This window comes from Pinus tabuliformis, chromosome 1_2 (assembly GCF_031772625.1).
Source record: "Pinus tabuliformis cultivar Carrire ecotype Pingquan chromosome 1_2, CPIR1, whole genome shotgun sequence".
Lineage (NCBI taxonomy): Eukaryota > Viridiplantae > Streptophyta > Pinopsida > Pinales > Pinaceae > Pinus > Pinus tabuliformis.
This window is the reverse complement of record NC_142298.1, coordinates 243,644,205-243,666,555: the sequence shown is the minus strand read 5'-3', so window position 1 is coordinate 243,666,555 and position 22,351 is coordinate 243,644,205. Positions and strand designations below refer to the sequence as shown.

The window sequence follows — 22,351 nt, the reverse complement described above, 5'->3', positions numbered from 1 at the left end:
ATGAGCATTTACATTACGAGTTTCTTATGCTTGTATTGATAGCAACCTCCAATGCCATTGCGAGAAAAAAAATGAATCACCTTAAGGAAATGAAATCATGGATGATTTTATAATCATACTTAATAGAACCATGAATGTTGAGATCATTCTTCATTTTGAAAAGGTAATTCCAAGTATAGTAACCCACCATCTAAAGCAAATTGATCATTTAAGGGACGTACATGTTTCTGGATTTAGTCCCAGAATCATTGTAGCACATAGTCCATAGAAAATAGTTTTTGGCAAATTTACCAAACCTACTCACAAAATTGTTGGATAAGGCTTCTTTGAGAAAAGACTGATCCGTCAACAACAGCTTGGCTAGTCAGTAAAATCTGGTAGCTAATACAGCACCCAACAAGGTTCAAACCCTGCCATGTGACGTGCTAGTGCTTATGGATGCACGTGAGTCCACATCATGGTTGGGCCCAAGGGTAAGTCCTAAGTGAGTTCGGCAACAAAATTGAATTTTGCTAATCGATCTCCTGAAATGCTAAAGCTGGCTGAACGTTTAAAATGTGCATACGATGTGATCTTTCAAGATGCTTGAAAGCACATACATCACACTACAGGGTACAAAACAACACAGGGATGTTGGTCCTTCAGGTCTTTTGTCTAAAAAAAAAACGTCCAACTTGCAAGACTCACAAGTTGGACAGCCGATTTAATTTTCCATTCTGCTCTAACTCGCAATGTAGGTCAAATTTGCAACCATAACTCTAGGCCAAGTCAGAGTTGGAAGCACCGACTTGGTTTGGTTTCCCCTCAAAATGGAGTCAAACTTGGGAATCGACTCAAACGAGACTGATACCACTGATTTTAAGAAACCCATGGTCAAAGCTCAGAAGGATAACTGATCACGTGTTGACTTTTTTCTCTACAAGTAGGTTCTTCTATGGATAACCAAATATATTAAATAGGGAGAAACCATGCCTATAACTATCAAATAAAAAGGAACTGCACTCCTAAGTAGCATTAAGAATCCCACGAAATAAAAATATATGCTTATCCCATGAACTAAAAAAAGGTATGTTTATCATGTAACACCCATACAGTACATTATACTTAAAGAAACACGTAACTGCAATTTTAGAAACTAGAGCATATAATATGAAAATGTATTCAAACGGGATTTAAATCAGGTTAAAAGTACTAAGATGTTGCAATTTACCTTTCCTTATGAACTCACTGACCAATTCTTATTCTTTTTACTATTGATTGTTTTGTGTCTTGTGACATATGGGGAGATAAATTATTTAAAAAAGTATATATACCAGCAATAATGCATCGGAAAGAAATAAAAATATAGTCCCCTACTTATAGGTAACAAACCTAACGTAACTTTGCCCAGTCAGGTGCACACGTGACACCGACAGCTAGAATTTAAATTGCAAAAGTAGACTTATTAAGAGTGCATCATACTAAATTGCGATCCATCATTTTACGTCTTATGAAAGACATGGGTGGAGAAACTGGAGCGACCGCAACAACCAGAATTACCTTTAAATAGAATAAATGAATAAACAAGTGAAGAATTGTGATGTAAATCGAACTGTCCATTCAGTGTACCCTCTACCATTTTCACATGTTACAAATAAAATGTTTGCTCATAAAACGACTCATTACAAAAAAAATTGAACCAAAATTCATTGGAAGAACATATTTTTACAGCTCAGCATGAGATTCTAAATCATCATTCCTATTGTCGTCTGGTAGACTAGCATGAGATTCTAAATCATCATCCCTGTTGTCGTCTCCCAGGTTAGCATCAGATTTTAAATTGCCATCGCTGTCGTGCTCTGGTAGGTTATCTTGTCGTGGTTCTTCTGTTTGGGGTTGGAGCTCTTCACCAAGGAATTTTGCAGTAAATCTCCTTGCCTCTTCATCCAGTGCTGGCCATTCAGCAACAATGCGCCTGGCACCCTGCAACAGCATAACCAAAAATAATTAGCATGGTCTATCTTTAAGGCAATTATTAACAGGCAAAACCATCGACATTATCAGTTGAGGTATTCGCTTAGACATGTTAAAAAATATATCAAAAATCATGAAACAGTGCAATATTTTATCGGAGTATTGTAAAAATAAATAGCATTTGATTTTGGAGTTGCATACAAGTCGCAAACAATTAGTTCTTTCCATTGTGGCCTTACGTGCAAACATGAATCTATTTATAACAGTGTTTACAATTTGTATTTGCCTGCTTTTATTCTCAAAGAATTTATGGAAACACAGCTATAAATAAATAGTTTGATGTTACCTTTATTGAATGTACATTGTATACAAAGTTGCATATGACGTGAGGGAGAATCTATGGACAGAACAAAAATAAAAGAAAAACAAAACACACGTAAAATGGAGCATACCTGTAGCTTAGGCTCCTTAGTCATTGGATTATTGCACAAATCAATGGTCTTGGCTTTGGATTTTGTAGCATTTCCACACCAAGACTCGCACCACAACCATTCCTGGGGCAGTGAGAATATCGGTACTGTATGTTGAGCATAATTTGGAAGATCCTGTAGCAAAGAGAGCAGCAAAACATATCATTGTCTTAAGCCAGAAGGTGCTAGAGAGAGTTTATTGTCCCTACAACGAAGTCTTCAACAACCAAAAAACGGAAATTGGATATTGTCAGGAAGACGGGAAAATGCTCTACATGACTAATACTGGATAAAAGTTTGAAGTTGTGAAGAACTCGGAAAATAACACACATTTCAAATTTCCATTTTGTCAATATAATGCCTATCCTGAAAGAAGATGCATATGGACCATCACAAATGGCTTCGTTTCTACTTGCTTTTAAATACACAGATACCTGATTATAGCTACTCCATTTCTAAACAGGTAAAACAATAGTCCAAACTTCGTGTCTTTATTTTTTGAAGTATACCATTAAACTAGCAAAATAATTAGTTTGTCGGTAAAGGGGGAAGAGATATCAGCATTGCCACCAAACAAACACCGGTTCAACAAATTGTAATTGAAATAGCATCCAATTTGCCTGTGCTCCTCAACTTTTACACTGAACCTAATTAATGGGCTACCAATTGCACATATGATCTAAGGATTCCCTCTGTAATGCAAGTTTTGTTATGTCTAACCAGTTGGCCATTTTGCTGAGTGTTTCGATGTCTCAATATTGGCCTGATGCACCATTGCAAAAGGAGAAACAAATCCTCAAACCTTGATTAATTGGACCTGCAAGAAAGACAAACAACTGTTTTGTACGCTGCAGTATGCTGTATCCTGTTGTTTGAACTCACAATATAATCTCTCTTTTGTTAACCAAACTAGCACTCCTGGATATTCAACTTTTTCGCATTTGGAAATGTCTACTTGCATGTCCATGGTGAAAACAATTCACAAATGCAAAGATATTCTGAGTACAGTGGCTTGTAGTATACTTATTTTTATTTACAAACAAGAACATCATATGGCTTTCCAATACTTAATTCTGCCACAAATGTTCAAGGTGAGAACGTTTGATAACTAGAGTTTCCCAACAGAGGCACCAGAGTGTATTCCAACTCAAGAACAATTCACTAGTTTCTTCCCTATTACAAGGGGTTTCTCATCTTTGGATACTAGTAGAGCTTCTGCCCTGGCTTCCATTTCAGCTCCAGTTCCTTCTCCTGCCCCCAGTACCTACAAAGGTCACTGCAGAATCGCAGATCACTGCCCAAATGCCCATCCTAATGTTTCAAAACTGAACTGGAACCAGCTGAACCAATTTTGGGAGGCTTTTGGTCCAAACTGGAATTGACCTGTTTTCTTTTTCTGTACTCTGACCCATTCAGCACTTGCCAGTTTAGGACAAACCCATCCTAAATCCCCCACCCGAATTTAAAAAATAAAAAATAAAATAAATTAACAAAAACCCTACAACTACCCTAAAATCTAATTTTGATCTATTTACTGATTCCCCCTTTCTATCGTGGATAGATTTATGATTTATCTTGGATGATTTGCAATGGCTTCCACAACTACCGTATACGGTCATTGGTCTTGGACCTTCGAGGGCATTGAGTCAAGATGCCAAGCATACCCTGTAACGACCAAAAGTCGTATACGCGGTGGAAATATTTAAAATATTTCGTAGACAAATACATCCATCAAAGGATAGTAGGTGTAAATTGTATATTATATAAAGAATTGATGTAGGATGAGTACAAATGAAAAAGAGGGTCTTGTATATATAGACAGGTAAGTACCTTTTCATGAACAAGCATGTCTCTAAGACATGCATTTTCATTATTAACTAACTAACGATTAGTTAATTTACTTATTATTTATTATTATATTTATATTATTATGGTTATTTATTATTTATTTTTACATAATTTATGTTCATAACATTGTCTTCTCCTTCAAAAATCTGTCCTCAAAACTTGTTGATGAAAGGGCTTGATCTCCTTTTTGCTATGAATGTCTTCTCGTCTCGGAACAATCATCTTTGTCCATACAAGTTGATATGATCCTTGGAGTGATATATAAAATTGTCTTACTAAGAATGGATCAGACCATCCTAGATTAACCTTCTGTGGAATCTTTTAAAAGAATATCGAATGAATTAATTAGGAATGAGCAAACTGTTCAATGATAATACAGAGATATTTACAATAATAGAAACATCAGGTTTCTATGTAGAATATGGGAACAAACAGTTTCATCTAAGAAATTGCTAAAAGAATAAAAATAGCAAGAGCTAAAAGAATGAGCATTAACTACTAAATAGAAATATTCTAATACCCTCCCTTAATGCTCAATCTATTTACAACACCAATAGACCCTCGGAATTTTACAAATTTATCAGGACCAAGAGGCTTGGTGAAAATGTCGGCGGGCTGCTCTGTTGTGGGAACATATTGCAACTGAACTGAGCCGTCTTCAACCAGCTGGCGAATGTAGTGACAATGAGTTTCCACATGCTTTGTTCGTTCATGAAAGACTGGATTCTTGGCAAGTTTGAGCACTCCCTGATTATCACAAAACAAAGAAGTAGGCCCTGTCTGGAAAACATGCATATCTGCAAGCATACGTCGAAACCAAACTGCCTCACAGGATGCCTTAACTGCTCCCCGATATTCGGCTTCTGTTGAGGAGAGAGCCACTCCCTGTTGCTTCTTACTAGTCCAAGTAACAGCACCAGAGCCTAGACTAAACACATACCCAGCTGTAGATTTACGGTCATCAACCGAACCTGCCCAGTCAGAGTCAGTGTAGCCACTGAGAATAGGATTGGAACTGCGAGTATATAAGAGGCCATAATCAGAAGTACCACGCACATATCGTAGCACCCGCTTTGCTGCTATCCAATGATCAGCTTTAGGAGCTGACATGAAGCGGGAAATGTAGCTTACTGCAAAACTGATGTCAGGTCTGGTAGCAGTAAGATAGATGAGACTGCCCACTAATTGCCTGAATAAAGTTTCATCCACAAGGGGAGAGGGTGACTGCGCTGAAAGTTTGAGCCCTGGTTCCATAGGAGTCGTGGCCGGTTTGCAATCCTGCATTCTGAACCTTTCCACAAGATTTTTGGCATACTTGGACTGAGAGAGAAAGATCTGATTTTCAGTCTGCCAAACTTCAACCCCCAGACAGTAATGAAGAAGTCCCAAGTCTGTCATCTCAAAAGTGCTGCATAGATCTTGTTTGATCCCATGGATTAAATGTGCAGAGCTGCCAGTAATGATAAGGTCATCCACATAGACAACCACAAACAAGATATCATCACCAGTATGCTTGATATACAGGTTTGCATCAGATGGGCTCCGCTGAAAACCCTGATCTGTCAGGTACTGATCAATTTTCATGTACCAAGCCCGAGGAGCTTGTTTCAATCCATAGATTGCTTTAGCTAACCGACACACTTTCTGTTCTTGACCAGCAACCTTGAATCCTGGAAGCTACGTCATGTAGACTTCTTCTTGGAGATCACCATTTAGAAAAGCACTCTTTACATCCATCTGATGAACTTTCCAATTGAACTGAGCTGCTAGGGCAAGGACAAGCCTTATGGTACTCATCTTGGCTGTAGGAGCAAAAGTCTCCTCATAGTCGATGCCTTCCTTCTGTGAGAACCCTCGAGCCACAAGACGAGCTTTATACTTGTCTATGGTTCCATCAGCTTTGTATTTCACTTTATACACCCATTTGCAGCCTATGGGCTTTTTTTCGGCAGGAAGATCAGAAAGTGTCCAGGTGTGATTCTTCTGAAGACTCTGGAATTCGGCTTCCATAGCCTGTTCCCACTCAGATGTACCCTTAGCCTCTGAATAAGTTTGAGGCTCAAAAATACTGTGTAGGTTAGCCATAAGAGCAAAATTGACTGTAGACTGTTGTCTGTTCTTATGTCTAGAAGTTCTAGCTTCAAGGAGCTCATCATCCCAGAGATCACCAATGGTTTTAGCCCACCATTTAGGCCGAAGAGTAGAAGAACCAATATTAGGAGTAGAGGAACCAATATCAGGAGGAGGTGGAGAAGACTCAAGAGCAATAGGGACGCAAGGGGAGGGTTATTTGCTGGAGGAAGCTCAGATAGAGTATTATCAAATACTGATGCTACATCATCCCTCCCATCAGGTGGACCGACCGGAAGAAGAACACTGTGAGGCTGATCCTCAGAACGCTGCTCAGAAGAAGAAGACTGAAAGAATCCTCTGTCTTCATCAAATACTACATCTCGACTGAAGCTAAGACGACCAGTGGCTATATCTATCAGCCTATAGGCCTTGTGATGATCACTGTAACCTGTCATCATGAGTTTCTGGCTTTTGGAATCCAACTTAGAGCGCTTAGCAAGTGGAATCCAAACATATGCAACTGAGCCAAATACTTTGAGGTGACTGATCTTAGGTTTACGACCAGACCAAACTTCTTCAGGAGTCTTCCCTTTAACAGCCTGAGTAGGTGATCGGTTAAGAAGGTAAACAACAGTAAATACTGCTTCAGCCCAGAATTTGTTTGGAACACTCCTGTGTTGTAACATGGAACGAGCCATTTCAACAACCATGCGGTTGCGACGCTCGACAACACTGTTCTGCTGGGGAGTGTAAGGTGTGGTTAATTGACGTTTGATGCCATGAATATCACAGAAGTTGGCAAAAGCTGAGGAACAAAATTCCCCCCCATTGTCGGTCCTAAGAGTCATGATATTATAACCAGATTCTTTTTCAACTAAGGTTTTAAACTTCTGAAAGGTACTAAGAGCATCAGATTTATTTTTTAAAAAATACACCCACATCTTTCTACTGAAGTCATCTACAATAAGTAAAAAATATTTGCAAGCAGTGATAGAAGTTGTATTCATAGGACCACAAATATCAGCATGAAGTAACTGAAGTACCTTAGATGCGCGCCAAGATTCTCCATTTTTGAATGAAGACCGATGTTGCTTTCCTGCTTGACAGGCGCTGCATACCCCCAACTGCTGAGTCTGAATATCAGGTAATCCTGACACAAGTCCCTCCCGAGAGAGCTGAGAGAGATACTGCATATTTAGATGCCCATATCGCAGATGCCATAGAGTGCTGATGGGAGAGACACGTGCTGCTAGAGCCACTTCTGGAGAGTCACCGGTGTCAAGTAGCCTGTATAGACCATGGTCCTCTAGGCCAACAGCAACTGTTACACTAGTCTCCCTGTCAATGTTGGAGCACTTGTGTGCACTGAACACAACATCAAGCTGAGGAGAATTCCTCATAATCTGGCTGACAGATAGCAGATTAATCTCCATACCAGGAACATAGTATACATTCAGAAATATGAGTGTGCGTCCACCAGACTGAATTTGAACTGTACCCCTGCCAGCTACAGTGTACTTTTCACCTCCACCAAATACCACGGAATCACTGAAAGGTGAGAAGTCAATAAACCAGTCACGCCTGTGAGAGAAGTGACGTGATGCAAGTGACGTGATGCACCAGAATCAATGTACCATGCAGAGGAAGGAACATGTTCTGAAGACCTTTTAGCCATAAAGGCGTAAAAGGCAGAATCTGTCTGCTCAGAATGTTCTGCAACATTTGCTGTCTGATGTGGCCCTCCTTGTTTCTTCTGTTCAGAAGGAATCCTCTGTCGACAATCTTTCTTCATGTGACCGAACCTGTGACAGTAATTACACTGCACACTTTTCTTCCTAGCAGGATCAAAAGGCTGAGAAGAGCCTTTCTACTGAAAGGACTGAGAGGACTGGTATTTTGCAGCAAATGCATTTTCCGAGGGCACTGATGAAGCACCACTACCAAACTGTTGTTTCCACCGATCCTGCTGCAGAAGTTTGGTACATAAATCTGGAAACTTCAGATCAACATTTGTAGTCATAATGTTGAGTGTTTCTATGAAGTGTTCATAAGATTTCGGTAGACTTTTCAGAGTAATGACTACCATATCTTCTTCCTCCATGGTCCGACCAATGGCTTCGAGCTGATCTCGAATGTCTTTAATTTTGTTGAGATGTTCCTGTAAAGACATATGTTCATCCATCATGATGGAGAACAACTGATTTTTGAGAAAAAATGCTCTGCTTTTGTCAGATGTCTCGTGCAATTCTTTCAACTGTTGCCAGATTTCGGCAGCGGTATTGCCAAAAGGAATCTGTGGTAACTGATCATCAGCGACAGAGAGCTTGAGAAGCATAACAGCCTCTCGATTTCGATCATCAAATTTATCTTGATCGGTACCAGCTGTACCGGGACGAGGCTCTTTGCCCAAAATGAGCTGATCAAGACGCCTGTATTAAAAAATGGTCAGCATTCTTTGTTTCCAAATGTTATAGTTGCTGCCATTAAAGCGTTGATTTCCTTCTAACATCAGATTGGTGAGCGTGGCCATTTTCCCAAAGACAATACAGAAGTTTGACACACAAAAAAAATGTAGCTGCTTGCTTAAAATTCCACTTTCAGGATGACTATACCAAACCTTAACAAATTCTGCTTTGAAAGAAAATAGGCTTGCACAAAAAAAATAACTCAGATCTGTATCTTCATAAAATTAAAGCTGATTTGAAGAGAAAAAAAATACGTAGACTGAAGCTATCCACGATTATATATACGCTGTTCTGGTCCCACCGCTTCAATGAAAAATGCCGTCACTATAATCTGGAAAATGCCTGATACCTTTTGAAGAGAAAATGCCGTCACTATAATCTGGAAAATGCGTGATACCTTTTGAAGAGAAAATGCCGTCACTGGAAAATGCTTGATTTTTCACTGCCGTCACTATAATCTGGAAAATGGCGTCACTGGAAAATGCCTTCACGTGGTGCAAGCGGGACTTAAATTTCTGGAGGATCTCGATCTGTCGAATACGTGAGCAAAAAAAAACAGTTTAACTTTAGCTTCGTGGTAACGCAAACGCTTCAACTTCGGTTTCCGATACCGCTTCCGGTTCTGATTCAGGCGTAACTTGATATGTTTCGGGCGTGCGATTCCAAGTATCATGACGGAAGAAGACTGTGTTGCCACGTTCCCGTGTGGCGAATCAAATCCTCAGCTGAGACGTTAAATGAGGATTCACCGTGAAAATGAGGGACCAAGCCAGGCCACGCCTCGCAGCGAACACTGATATGCTCAGTGGCTAGGTTTCAAGGGCCACGAAATAAACTGTTCAAGGGCCACGAAATAAACAAGGCTTCAAAACAAGTAACTGTTCAACCGACAAATAGACTGCTGCCCCCGGATTTTAATTTCAAGACAATTTCACGATTCCGAGCACCGCCACAAAGTTAATTCCTCATAAAATGATAATGCAGGAGATGAATCCCTTTCTGTATCGAGATTGACGACTGTAAGCTTTTATCACAGTGAGCAAAGCCGAGGCTAAGACTCAGTGAAGGCTACATGGCTTACAGAGGGCTCGACCTTAGAAAGGAATGAAGGAACTCAAGAGATTATGATACGAAGAGGATAGCGGATCAAGAAATCTACAGACCCTGAGAGCAGTTTCGAAATGAACTACTGAATTTTTCAACCTATGAAAAATTATTTCGAAACAAAATCCCTGTGCTCTGATACCATAAAAGAATATCGAATGAATTAATTAGGAATGAGCAAACTGCTCAATGATAATACAGAGATATTTATAATAATAGAAACATCAGGTTTCTATGTAGAATATGGGAACAAACAGTTTCATCTAAGAAACTGCTAAAAGAATAAAAATAGCAACAGCTAAAAGAATGAGCATTAACTACTAAATAGAAATATTCTAATATCTTTTGATCATTGGAACTTTGTAACAAATTGTTATCAGTAGACTGAATTGAGCTCACTTCAATATTCTTTGTAACATAAGTTTGTTGTTTATGTTCTGAGTGAAACAGATTTGTAGATTGATTAAGGTGTCTACTCTTGTGATTCGGATGTAGATAAGGAGCTTTTCTTGTTTGAACTTCCTTTAATGTTTTCATGACAGTTTCCTGATTTCCATCAGGCATTGTTGTTGTTGACTTAACCACTGAATTTTTATTTGGGGTGTTCTTTGTTTGAACGACAACCTCTGAGTACATTTTTACTTCAATAGGGTTTGGATTTGCCTGAACTGCGAGATTAGTGGTCTTGATCTTTGTTTCTTCAATTTGGACTGCTACATCTGGAGATTTTGATGCTTCCTTTGCAACAAGTTTTCTGAACCTATTCATCAATGACTTATTTTCGTCCATAAGTTTTTTAATCTGTTTGAGCAGATTTTGATTATGATTTTTGAGACGTAAGCATTCCTCATTCTCTGAGTCAACTTTATTTCGGCCTTCACGCTACTCATCTTTTAAACACTTGATTTGTTCTACTAATGTTTGATTAAGGCTCTTTAAACGTAAATTTTCTTCTTCTTGTTCTAATACACACTTCTTGAATTCCTTCTTTGATGCTTTAGCTTTCTTGACTTGTTCAAATAGCTTTTCTTGGTGATCTCTGAGGCGCAAAATTTCTGTCTTTGCTGCAGATGACTTCTTTAAGCTCTTTTTACTTCTTTGATATAGTTTTTTCATTATCTTGAAACATCAAATCTGAGCTATCTTTAAGGTCTTCAAATGATGGAGCACTTGTGTGCACTGAACACAACATCAAGCTGAGGAGAATTCCTCATAATCTGGCTGACAGATAGCAGATTAATCTCCATACCAGGTACATAGTATACATTCAGAAATATGAGTGTGCGTTCACCAGACTGAATTTGAACTGTACCCCTGCCAGCTACAGTGTACTTTTCACCTCCACCAAATACCACGGAATCACTGAAAGGTGAGAAGTCAATAAACCAGTCACGCCTGTGAGAGAAGTGACGTGATGCACCAGAATCAATGTACCATGCAGAGGAAGGAACATGTTCTGAAGACCTTTTAGCCATAAAGGCGTAAAAGGCAGAATATGTCTGCTCAGAATGTTCTGCAACATTTGCTGTTTGATGTGGCCCTCCCTGTTTCTTCTGTTCAGAAGCAATCCTCTGTCGGCAATCTTTCTTCATGTGACCGAACCTGTGACAGTAATTACACTGCACACTTTTCTTCCTAGCAGGATCAAAAGGCTGAGAAGAGCCTTTCTGCTGAAAGGACTGAGAGGACTGGTATTTTGCAGCAAATGCATTTTCCGAGGGCACTGATGAAGCACCACTACCAAACTGCTGTTTCCACCGATCCTGCTGCAGAAGTTTGGAACATAAATCTGGAAACTTCATATCAACATTTGTGGTCGTAATGTTGAGTGTTTCTATGAAGTGTTCATAAGATTTCGGTAGACTTTTCAGAGTAATGACTACCATATCTTCTTCCTCCATGGTCCGACCAATGGCTTCGAGCTGATCTTGAATGTCTTTAATTTTGTTGAGATGTTCCTGTAAAGACATATGTTCATCCATCCTGATGGAGAACAACTGATTTTTGAGAAAAAATGCTCTGCTTTTGTCAGATGTCTCGTGCAATTCTTTCAACTGTTGCCAGATTTCGGCAGCGGTCTTGCCAGAAGGAATCTGTGGTAACTGATCATCAGCGACAGAGAGCTTGAGAAGCATAACAGCCTCTCGATTCGATCATCAAATTCATCTTGATCGGTACCAGCTGTACCGGGACGAGGCTCTTTGCCCAAAATGAGCTGATCAAGACACCTGTATTAAAAAATGGTCAGCATTCTTTGTTTCCAAATGTTATAGTTGCTGCCATTAAAGCGTTGATTTCCTTCTAACATCAGATTGGTGAGCGTGCCATTTTCCCAAAGACAATACAGAAGTCTGACACACAAAAAAAATGTAGCTGCCTGCTTAAAATTCCACTTTCAGGATGACTGTACCAAACCTTAACAAATTCTGCTTTGAAAGAAAATAGGCTTGCACAAAAAAAAAACTCAGATCCGTATCTTCATAAAATTAAAGCTGATTTGAAGAGAAAAAAAATATGTAGACTGAAGCTGTCCACGATTATATATACGCTGTTCTGGTCCCACCGCTTCAATGAAAAATGCCGTCACTATAATCTGGAAAATGCCTGATACCTTTTGAAGAGAAAATGCCGTCACTATAATCTGGAAAATGCGTGATACCTTTTGAAGAGAAAATGCCATCACTGGAAAATGCTTGATTTTTCACTGCCGTCACTATAATCTGGAAAATGGCGTCACTGGAAAATGCCTTCACGTGGTGCAAGCGGGACTTAAATTTCTGGAGGATCTCGATCTGTCGAATACGTGAGCCAAAATACGTGAGCAAAAAAAAACGGTTTAACTTTAGCTTCGGCTTTGGATTTTGCTTCTGGTGACGCAAACGCTTCAACTTCGGTTTCCGCTACCGCTTCCGGTTCTGATTCAGGCTCTCGATCTGGTGGAGGAGACAGTCAATAGATTGATATTACTGTAACTTGATATGTTTCGGGCGTGCGATTCCAAGTATCGTGACGGAAGAAGATTGTGTTGCCACGTTCCCGTGTGGTGAATCAAATCCTCAGCTGAGACGTTAAATGAGGATTCACCGTGAAAATGAGGGACCAAGCCAGGCCACGCCTCGCAGCGAACATTGATATGCTCAGTGGCTAGGCTTCAATGGCCACGAAATAAACTGTTCAAGGGCCACGAAATAAACAAGGCTTCAAAACAAACAATTGTTCAACCGACAAATAGACTGTTGCCCCCGGATTTTAATTTCAAGACAATTTCACGATTCCGAGCACCACCACAAAGTTAATTCCTCATAAAATGATAATGCAGGAGAAGAATCCCTTTCTGTATCGAGATTGACGACTGTAAGCTTTTATCACAGTGAGCAAAGCCGAGGCTAAGACTCAGTGAAGGCTACCTGGCTTACAGAGGGCTCGACCTTAGAAAGGAATGAAGGAACTCAAGAGATTATGATACGAAGAGGATAGCTGATCAAGAAATATACAGACCCTGAGAGCAGTTTCGAAATGAACTACTGAATTTTTCAACCTATGAAAAATTATTTCGAAACAAAATCCCTGTGCTCTGATACCACAAAAGAATATCGAATGAATTAATTAGGAATGAGCAAACTGCTCAATGATAATACAAAGATATTTACAATAACAGAAACATCAGGTTTCTATGTAGAATATGGGAACAAACAGTTTCATCTAAGAAACTGCTAAAAGAATAAAAATAGCAACAGCTAAAAGAATGAGCATTAACTACTAAATAGAAATATTCTAATATCTTTTGATCATTGGAACTTTGTAACAAATTGTTATCAGTAGACTGAATTGAGCTCACTTCAATATTCTTTGTAACATAAGTTTGTTGTTTATGTTCTGAGTGAAACAGATTTGTAGATTGATTAAGGTGTCTACTCTTGTGATTCGGATGTAGATAAGGAGCTTTTCTTGTTTGAACTTCCTTTAATGTTTTCATGACAGTTTCCTGATTTCCATCAGGCATTGTTGTTGTTGACTTAACCATTGAATTTTTATTTGGGGTGTTCTTTGTTTGAACGACAACCTCTGAGTACATTTTTACTTCAATAGGGTTTGGATTTGCCTGAGCTGCGAGATTAGTGGTCTTGATCTTTGTTTCTTCAATTTGGACTGCTACATCTGGAGATTTTGATGCTTCCTTTGCAACAAGTTTTTTGAACCTATTCATCAATGACTTATTTTCGTCCATAAGTTTTTTAATCTGTTTGAGCAGATTTTGATTATGATTTTTGAGACGTAAGCATTCCTCATTCTCTGAGTCAACTTTATTTCGGCCTTCACGCTTCTCGTCTTTTAAACACTTGATTTGTTCTACTAATGTTTGATTAAGGCTCTTTAAACGTAAATTTTCTTCTTCTTGTTCTAATACACACTTCTTGAATTCCTTCTTTGATGCTTTAGCTTTCTTGACTTGTTCAAATAGCTTTTCTTGGTGATCTCTGAGGCGCAAAATTTCTGTCTTTGCTGCAAATGACTTCTATAAGCTCTTTTTACTTCTTTGATATAGTTTTTTCATTATCTTGAAACATCAAATCTGAGCTATCTTTAAGGTCTTCTAATGAAGATTTTATTAATTTTGATTTACTTGATATGTTTCGAAACATGACCATCTTCCCTTTATAAGGAAACGTAAAAACTTGTTTCTTTATGTTTAACATGAATGTACCCAAATCCTTAAACCAGGGTTGACCGAGTATGGTGTTAGTGTTTTTATCCGTCCTTACAACATGAAATTGAGATATGTAGTCATAATGACCTATTGTCACTTGTAGATCACTAATTTTATACTCGTTTTGGTCAAAAATATTTTACTTTACACCAATGCTTAGCTCTGAAATAAATAGTTGATTTGTCAAGTTGATGTTGATATAATTTTTATCATTGCTTGGGTTGGTGGCAACATTAACTTTTCTTCCTTGAATACTTCCTTTTAATGTAATTACTTCGTGATCTATCACTGAAAGACCATTATAGGAAAACCTTTCTTCCTTCGTCATTTTAGAATTGAGCTACATCATTTTTTTCAATGATTGATCCCATTTGTTTTGTCGAGATGATTTAAGGTATTATATTTAAAGTTCCTTTGGACTTTGTACTTAAAGCCTCCTTTAAAAGTGCCTTTTTAATATATATATATATATATATATATATAATTCTTCAAAACTCTTTTAATCCAATTTTTTGTTATCCTTAATATTTCAAAGCTTCTTTGTATTCTTTTTATATAATTCTATTTACGCTTTTTTTCCTTTTGTACTTTAAAAAGAATATTTAAATATTGTTTCAATTGGCTTCTTTTAAATATCTTATTGTCCTTTGCATTTATTTTTAAAATTTCATATAAATCTTTAAACGTTAATTCGACTTCACTTTAACGTAAACTCTTAAGTGACATTTTCTCCTCATGTAACCTTTTATAATAATACCCACTTTGCACTTATATATATTTTCAATAATTTATGGCTTGAACTTTTCTTTAAATACCCTTTATAATATAATACTTCTCCTTATATATCTTTTATTTATAATATTTTCTTTATTTTCGAAAAGTTATAACTCTATCGAAACGTGGCTATTCACCTCTTTGGGGTATAATATAAAATATATGTTCACTTATGTACTTTTGACTTGGTTAATGTTTTCCACATAAAAAGTAAAACTTACCATTGACATAAAGAGATTTTGTATTCCTTTTGTTTTTCTTTTAGTTTTAAATATATTTGAAAAGATTCCCTCTTCACTTTATCATGCACCTTTTATCAATAATGTAGAACTTTTTTATATATATGAATGTTCTCGTTCAAAATTTATACCGAACTATATTTATTTATTTATTTTAATTTTTTTTTTTTCTAATCTTAATATGTACTTGTTTTATTTTCTTTTTCTTTATTTCTTTTATTGAATTTGATTTTTTTTCTTTTACTTTGTTTAATCTTTATATGTACTTATTTTATCTTTTATTTTTTTCTTTGTTTTTTGACTTTATTTTCTCTCCATATGTACATATATATTCATTATTATTATTATTATTATTGAATGGCCAAATTCTTGTAGCGAAATGCTTTAACAACAACGATGTTGATGAATTTCACGGTCAAAGACTTGGATTGAGAACACGGCTCTATGCAACGGTTGAGCAATAAGAGGATCAAACAACTCTGATACCAATGTAATGACGAAAAGTCATATATGCAGCGGAAATATTTAAAATACTTCACAGACAAAGACATCTATCATAGCATAGTAATTGTAATTGTATATTGTATAAAAGAATTGATGTAGAATGAGTACAAATGAGAATGCGGGTCTTGTATATATAGCAAGGTAAGTACCCTTTCACGAACAGTGATGTCTCTAAGACATGCCTTTTTCATTATTAACTAACTAACCATTAGTTAATTTACTTATTATTTATTATTATATTTATATCATCATGATTATTATTTATTATTTATTTCTATTTATTTTTACATAATTTATATTCATAGCATAATTCTAACAGTGGAATCTTTGAGAATCCCAAGCCCTAGCTCTAAGATCAAATTTTGCCTAGGCATCCCCAAGGCTATATCTCAACAGGATCAATTCAACCTTTTGAAGTAAACATTCTTGTTTGGTCCTTTACCTTCACCTTGTCCAGGATAGGAAAATCATTAGTTGCCGCATTCCATCCCCGAACGTGGATTCGGTCCACTTGTCTCCATGTGGTCCCACTTCTCAATAAAGATTATTTGTCAAGGACCATTTGGGAATCCAAGTTTCCCAAGAGAGTTATAGGGATTGAGAACTTCGTCCATAAGTCCATTCATTCTCCCTCAACCCTCCAATCCTCACCCCTTACCCTTAAAAGACTAAGTCCCTTGCTTAAAGAGCAAGAAAGTTCCATTCTTCACTCAATCCTCAAGAAAGTGGTTTCTAGGGTCACCTTCCACCTCTTCGTTGACATATACTTTATAGGTGATCCCTACACTATCAGGACTCCTCCCATCGGTGAAAGTCCATAAAGAGAAGGGAGACTTAGTTGTGGTAACAGTGAGCTAAGCCTCCACCGTTGCCTTTAACCTAGCAATTGCTCTCTAAGGAACCCCTTCTAGGTCCCCTGCTGGTTTGAGTGGTAACAGGGCCTACTACCAACATTTTATTAATTTCTCTTTTAACCTTTTATTTGACTCATGGATTCAGACAATATGGTCAATGCTTACTTGGTCAAGCATTAGGCTTAAGAACAATCTTCATCTCTCTTAGGTCCCCTTGATGCCTTTAAGTTCTGAAAATGATGCAAGGAACAGGTCCTCATATTCCTTCAATGAATCAAAAATCTCCTTAGTAGTTTGTTCGTCCCAATAATCACCAATACAAGCTAACTTGGGTTTATCTTCAGTTCCAATATTACATTTGCACAACTTTAAAGCTTTCAAGCATGGAGCATCTTCCAATGGATCATCTTTAATATTCCTCTCCCCTTCAGTTTCTTTGAAGAACAAATGCCTTAATTCTTCTAATTCATCATCTTCAGGCTCCTTGTTTACTTTGTCGCAAGCAACGACTTCTTGGAAAAAGAATCAGGTAGGACTCCACAACTGAGATTACTACCAGCTTCAAGAATTAGTATGTGTTGCAAGTCTTTCCTATGACCTATCAATCTAATGAACCACATTAAGATGAAGGTAAAACAATGAAATTTTCACCTCACCATGTTGCATTCAAGGATTCAAAAGATACTATACACATCCTAGAAATTGGAATTGTTGATCACTGGAATTTTTGATGATATTATGAACTTGTATAGACTTGACAAATTTGGGTCATCGTCTTTTCCATCATTTTTTGTTATTCTTAATGATAGGTTGAGCAAACTTTTGTAAAAATCTCTGTTTTCCCACCCCGGTTTTCAGTTTCTCCTTATTTCTCCCATGTAGTTAAATGCCCATTCCCATAACCATACATTTAACAAACTGAAAAAATAAATATTGCTGAAAACACAAATTCTGGAAATTTTTCAGAATGCTGGAAATTGCAGAATTAAAAATCAGCAATCAAAAACAGCCATTAAAACACATTAAAACCAGTGTTTTACGAAACGGCCGTACCGAAACGGAAACGGCCGTTTCGTTCCGAGTTATTAAAAAAAAATTTGAAACGGCCTTTGACCCGGCTCGGTTGACCGGGTCAGCTATGACCCGGCCGAGTCAGCCAATGACTCGGCCGGGTCATAGCTGACCCGGTCAACCCGGCCGGGTCCCGTCAAAAAACGGCCGAGTCAATAGCAGACCGGCTGGGCAGCGATTTAACAAAAAATTAAATACTTTTTGTTGATTTGGAGCTGAGTTAGTTAGGGTTTGTGGACATGAAAAGGTTATTGTGATTTGTTAAATGCATTTGGGGTCCATTTCCCCCTCCCAAACTCTATTTAAGACAGCCAAATGCTCTCATTTCACTCACAGCAGTCTTATGCATTTGAGTGAGAGTCTTCTTTGAGAGTTAGTGAGCAGTTCTTGAGCTTGTTTTGGAGCAGCAGTGAGGAGTCTTGGAGGAGCATTGTAGCTGGAGTGAGGAGCTTCTTGGGCAGCCATTTGGAGCAGCATTGAGGAGCTGATTTTTGGAGCAAGTTTGAGGAGGCAGTTTGTGCCTGGAGGTATTTTTTTCCACCTCTATAAATCTGTTTTTACTTATTAAATTTTAGGTGCATATCAAGATAGCTTAGAGAGTGTTTTTAGTCAAATAAATGAACATTGAATCAATTTTTATTTTTTTTTTCATTTTCAGATTGTTTTCCTAGTCAAAAAATGGCACCTAGAGCAAAAGATGCTGCTTGGGCATATGTTGAAATGGTTGATGATGAGATGTGTTGCAAGTTTTGCCATAGGAAAATTAAGTCAGGTACTGGGGGGATTCATAGGCTGAAACAACACTTGGCAGGGATTAAAGGCAATATTACTGCATGTAAATCCCCCGAAATTGGGGAGATTAGAAAGACTTTGTTAGAAAGCTTTGAAAAATTTCAAGAAGAAAAGACTAGGCAAAAAGAGATACAGGCTGAAATTGGGAGGAAGAGGGAGATACAAAGAATGATGGCTGCCAACCCCCACTATGAGTTTGAGGGTTCTTCCTCTATCCCTCAAACTGATGCATCAAACCCTTTCCGTTATGTTCCTCCCTCTTTTGCTTCTGTTCAAGATAAGGGAAAGGGTAGAATGAAGGGTGATGGGACTATCAAAAGTTTTTTCACTCACTCAGGCTCCTCTCCATCAGATGCACATGGTCCTGAAGTTAGTAAAGGTCTTTCTCAGCCCACTTTAGATGACCATTGGAAGAAAGAATTGAGGGAGACTGCTTGTGACTACATAGCTAGATGGTGGTATGATGCTGATATCCCCTTTAATGCTGCTCGTTCACCATATTATGAGCCTATGTTTGAGGCCATACATGCTGCTGGAAAAGGCTTCAAAGGCCCTACTATGCAAGAGCTAAGGGGGTTTCGTTTGCAGAAAGAAATTACATCAATTAATGAGTATTTGCAAGATTTCAAGGAATCATGGGCAAGAACAGGGTGTACCATCATGTCAGATGGATGGACTGATCAAAGAAACCGTACCATCATAAACTTTCTTGTCTTCTGCCCACAGGGAACCATGTTTTTAAAATCAGTTGATGCATCTGATAAGGTAAAAGATGGCCACTTGTTGTTTCAGCTATTGGATGAGGTTATTCAGGGTGTGGGGGTGGCTAATGTTGTTCAAATCATCACAGACAATGCCTCTAACTATGTTCTTGCTGGTAGACTGTTAGAGGAAAAACACAAGACCATCTTTTGGACCCCATGCGCTGCACATTGCATAGACCTCATGCTTGAGGATATTGGGAAATTAGATTGGGTCAGAAACACTGTAGATAATGCCAAAAGCATAACAAAATTTATCTACAATCATACACTGGTTTTGAGTCTCATGAGGAAACACACTGGAGGCAAGGATATTATTAGGCCTGCCATCACTAGATTTGCTACACATTTTTTGACATTGCAATCTATGCTTTCCCAACATAGAAACTTGCAAAAGATGTTTTCCAGTGATGATTGGAATAATAGCAGTTGGTCTAACAAACCAGAAGGCAGAGAATTGAGAAGGAAAGTCCATGATGAAACTTTTTGGAGAAAGGCAACAGAGATTGTGAAGGTTGCTGAGCCACTAGTTAAGGTGTTGCGGTTGGTGGATGGGGAAAGGTTGGCTATGGGCTTCATTTATGAGGCTATGGATCAAGCAAAGGAGCAAATAAAGGCAGCATACAAGGATAGAGTGGCAAAGTATGGGCCCATTTGGGCAATCATTGATGAAAGATGGAACAATCAACTCCATCGCCCTATACATGCAGCTGGGTATTTTTTGAACCCACGGTATCATTATAAAGCTAAGGAGTCAGGAGCTTTGAGGGGGGAGGTCAGAGATGGACTGGTTGATTGCATTGAGCGCATGGTCCCATCGGAGTCTGATCAGCTACTGATACATCAGCAGGTCACATCCTTCAGCAATGCAACAGGTACCTTTGGGAAGAACCTAGCAAAGATTGCAAGAGAAGCAGATGAGCCAGGTAAACAAAAATTTCAATTTTCAATTTCTCAATTTCAAGTTAGATATAATTTGTAATTTTGTTGAGCTTCAGCCTTCATCTAACTCATAATTCATTACACTCCTATGTTTTTTGCAGCACAATGGTGGGAGGCCTTTGGTGGCCAGTGCCCTGAATTGCAAAGGTTTGCAATTCGTATTTTGAGTCAAACTTGCAGTGCATCTGGGTGTGAGCGCAATTGGTCTGTCTTTGAGAGGATTCACACAAAGAAGAGAAACCGTTTGGAGCAAAAACGGTTGAATGATCTAGTTTTTGTCCAATACAACCTTCGGCTCAGACGGAACCAATTGCTGAACAAAAGACCTGATTCAGATCCCATTGTGTTGGAAGACATTGATCCAACATCAGATTGGGTAGTGGAGAGTCGTCTACCAGAGTTTGATCCTGATGAGGATCTTGATGAAATTGATGTTGGAGATCCACTGCAGCGTGTTCAGTTGAATGCAGATCCCAATCCACCAGCCTCAGTCTCACAGCCAGCTAGTAGGACTCCAGTTGTAGGTGCTTCGCCTTCCTCTGCTCAGCCACGACAGAAGCGCAGCCGCATTTGTACTCTATCTCAGCTTGCATCTGCTGCACAGCCTAGTGGTACTGGTACTGGCACCACTTCTACAGTTGCAGTTGGAGACGATGATGATGAGGAGGAGCCATGGGGCCCCTTGTCTGGCTCTGATGATGATGATCCAGAGATTGGTCGAGATGATCTTGGCTCCTCTGGCAGTAGCCAGTAGCTACTAGCCTCCTTGGTTATTTGTATTTTGTTTTGACTCTTGAGTCTTTGATCATGTATGACAGACTACAGTTGACTATGTATTTACTATTGCCATTGGGTACACCGTACCATTTTGATATAATGGATTGGTTCATGAGCCTACTTTGATTATATGTTGTCTTCCATGTATATTATAATGTTGTGTGTTTGGAAACTTGAATGAAAATCTTTAAAATTATGTTTAAAATATTTAAAATTATGTTTTTTTATAAAAAAAATAAATATTTAATGTATTTTTTACAACGACCGAGTCATTGAAATCGAGTCGGCCGAGTCATTGCCGTTTCCGAGTCCGAGTCGATCCTCGGCCGAGTCCGAATCCGAGTCCGTTTTGTAAAACATTGATTAAAACACTGATATTTTTGGTCAACTTGACCCTGGAAAAACCCCCTACAACTCTTGGGGAAAACCAGTTTGAGAGCTCTTCTTTATTTCTGAAAATTGCCTTTTTACAGTGAGAATTATTCAGCAAAAATCAGCAAGCAAATTTACAACTTATCTCCTTTCCCGTGCCTCACAGCAATTTGGAAATTACAGCAAACAGGACAGCAATAAATGCTGTACGGCCTCCATTTTGTGTGCAGAAAAATCATAAAACTGCTCCTCAATTTTTGTGCAAAAATCTGCCTTTCACTATGTGCTGAATCAGTTGTACAAATCTGCTCAACTGTTGCCTTGGAATGTGTGCCAAGCTGCTGTCTCCTCCTCCCTACTCAGAAATCTCTCTTGCTCTCTTGCTCTCCTTCTCCCAATCTGCTCATGAAAGAATGAATGACCTTTTCCTCCTTTTCCTCCTTTAATATAACTCCAAGTGACTTTTGGGTGATCCAAGTGACTTTTGGGTGATCTCTAAATCCAATGGCTGAAATAGATTTAGATCAATGGCAGAGATTAAATGCTCATTTAAATCTCACTTTCTATTTTTTAATTCACCCCACTTTAATAAAGACCCACTTAGTAATTTATTTCCAAAGTCACTTTTCCTTTCTAATTTTTCA

At 38.3% G+C, this 22,351-nt stretch overlaps 2 protein-coding genes across 2 annotated transcripts in view; one reads left to right on the top strand and one right to left on the bottom strand.

The window, feature by feature from the left end:
• Positions 1–1,503: 1,503 nt before the first annotated feature.
• Positions 1,504–22,351, bottom strand: part of EBS1 (EMS-MUTAGENIZED BRI1 SUPPRESSOR 1) — a 446,396-nt gene continuing 425,548 nt past the window's right edge. The window contains exons 36-37 of the mRNA XM_089394973.1: positions 2,406–2,558; positions 1,504–1,962 (exon numbers count right to left, since the gene is read on the bottom strand). Coding sequence (XP_089251099.1) covers positions 1,705–1,962; positions 2,406–2,558 — 411 coding nt within the window. The 3' untranslated portion in view covers positions 1,504–1,704. The remainder of the gene's footprint in view (positions 1,963–2,405; positions 2,559–22,351) is intronic.
• Positions 18,950–21,455, top strand: LOC149205288 (uncharacterized). The gene is made up of 2 exons (XM_089393441.1): positions 18,950–20,542; positions 20,660–21,455. The coding sequence occupies exons 1-2, from the start codon at positions 19,024–19,026 to the stop codon at positions 21,310–21,312; spliced, it is 2,172 nt and encodes a 723-aa protein (XP_089249567.1). The 5' UTR covers positions 18,950–19,023; the 3' UTR covers positions 21,313–21,455.

Coding starts and splice junctions, on each gene's coding strand:
- LOC149205288 (XM_089393441.1), top strand. CDS start 19,024: ATGATGGCTGCCAACCCCCACTATGAGTTTGAGGGTTCTTCCTCTATC. Junction 20,543..20,659: donor AAGAGAAGCAGATGAGCCAG/GTAAACAAAAAT, acceptor TGTTTTTTGCAG/CACAATGGTGGGAGGCCTTT.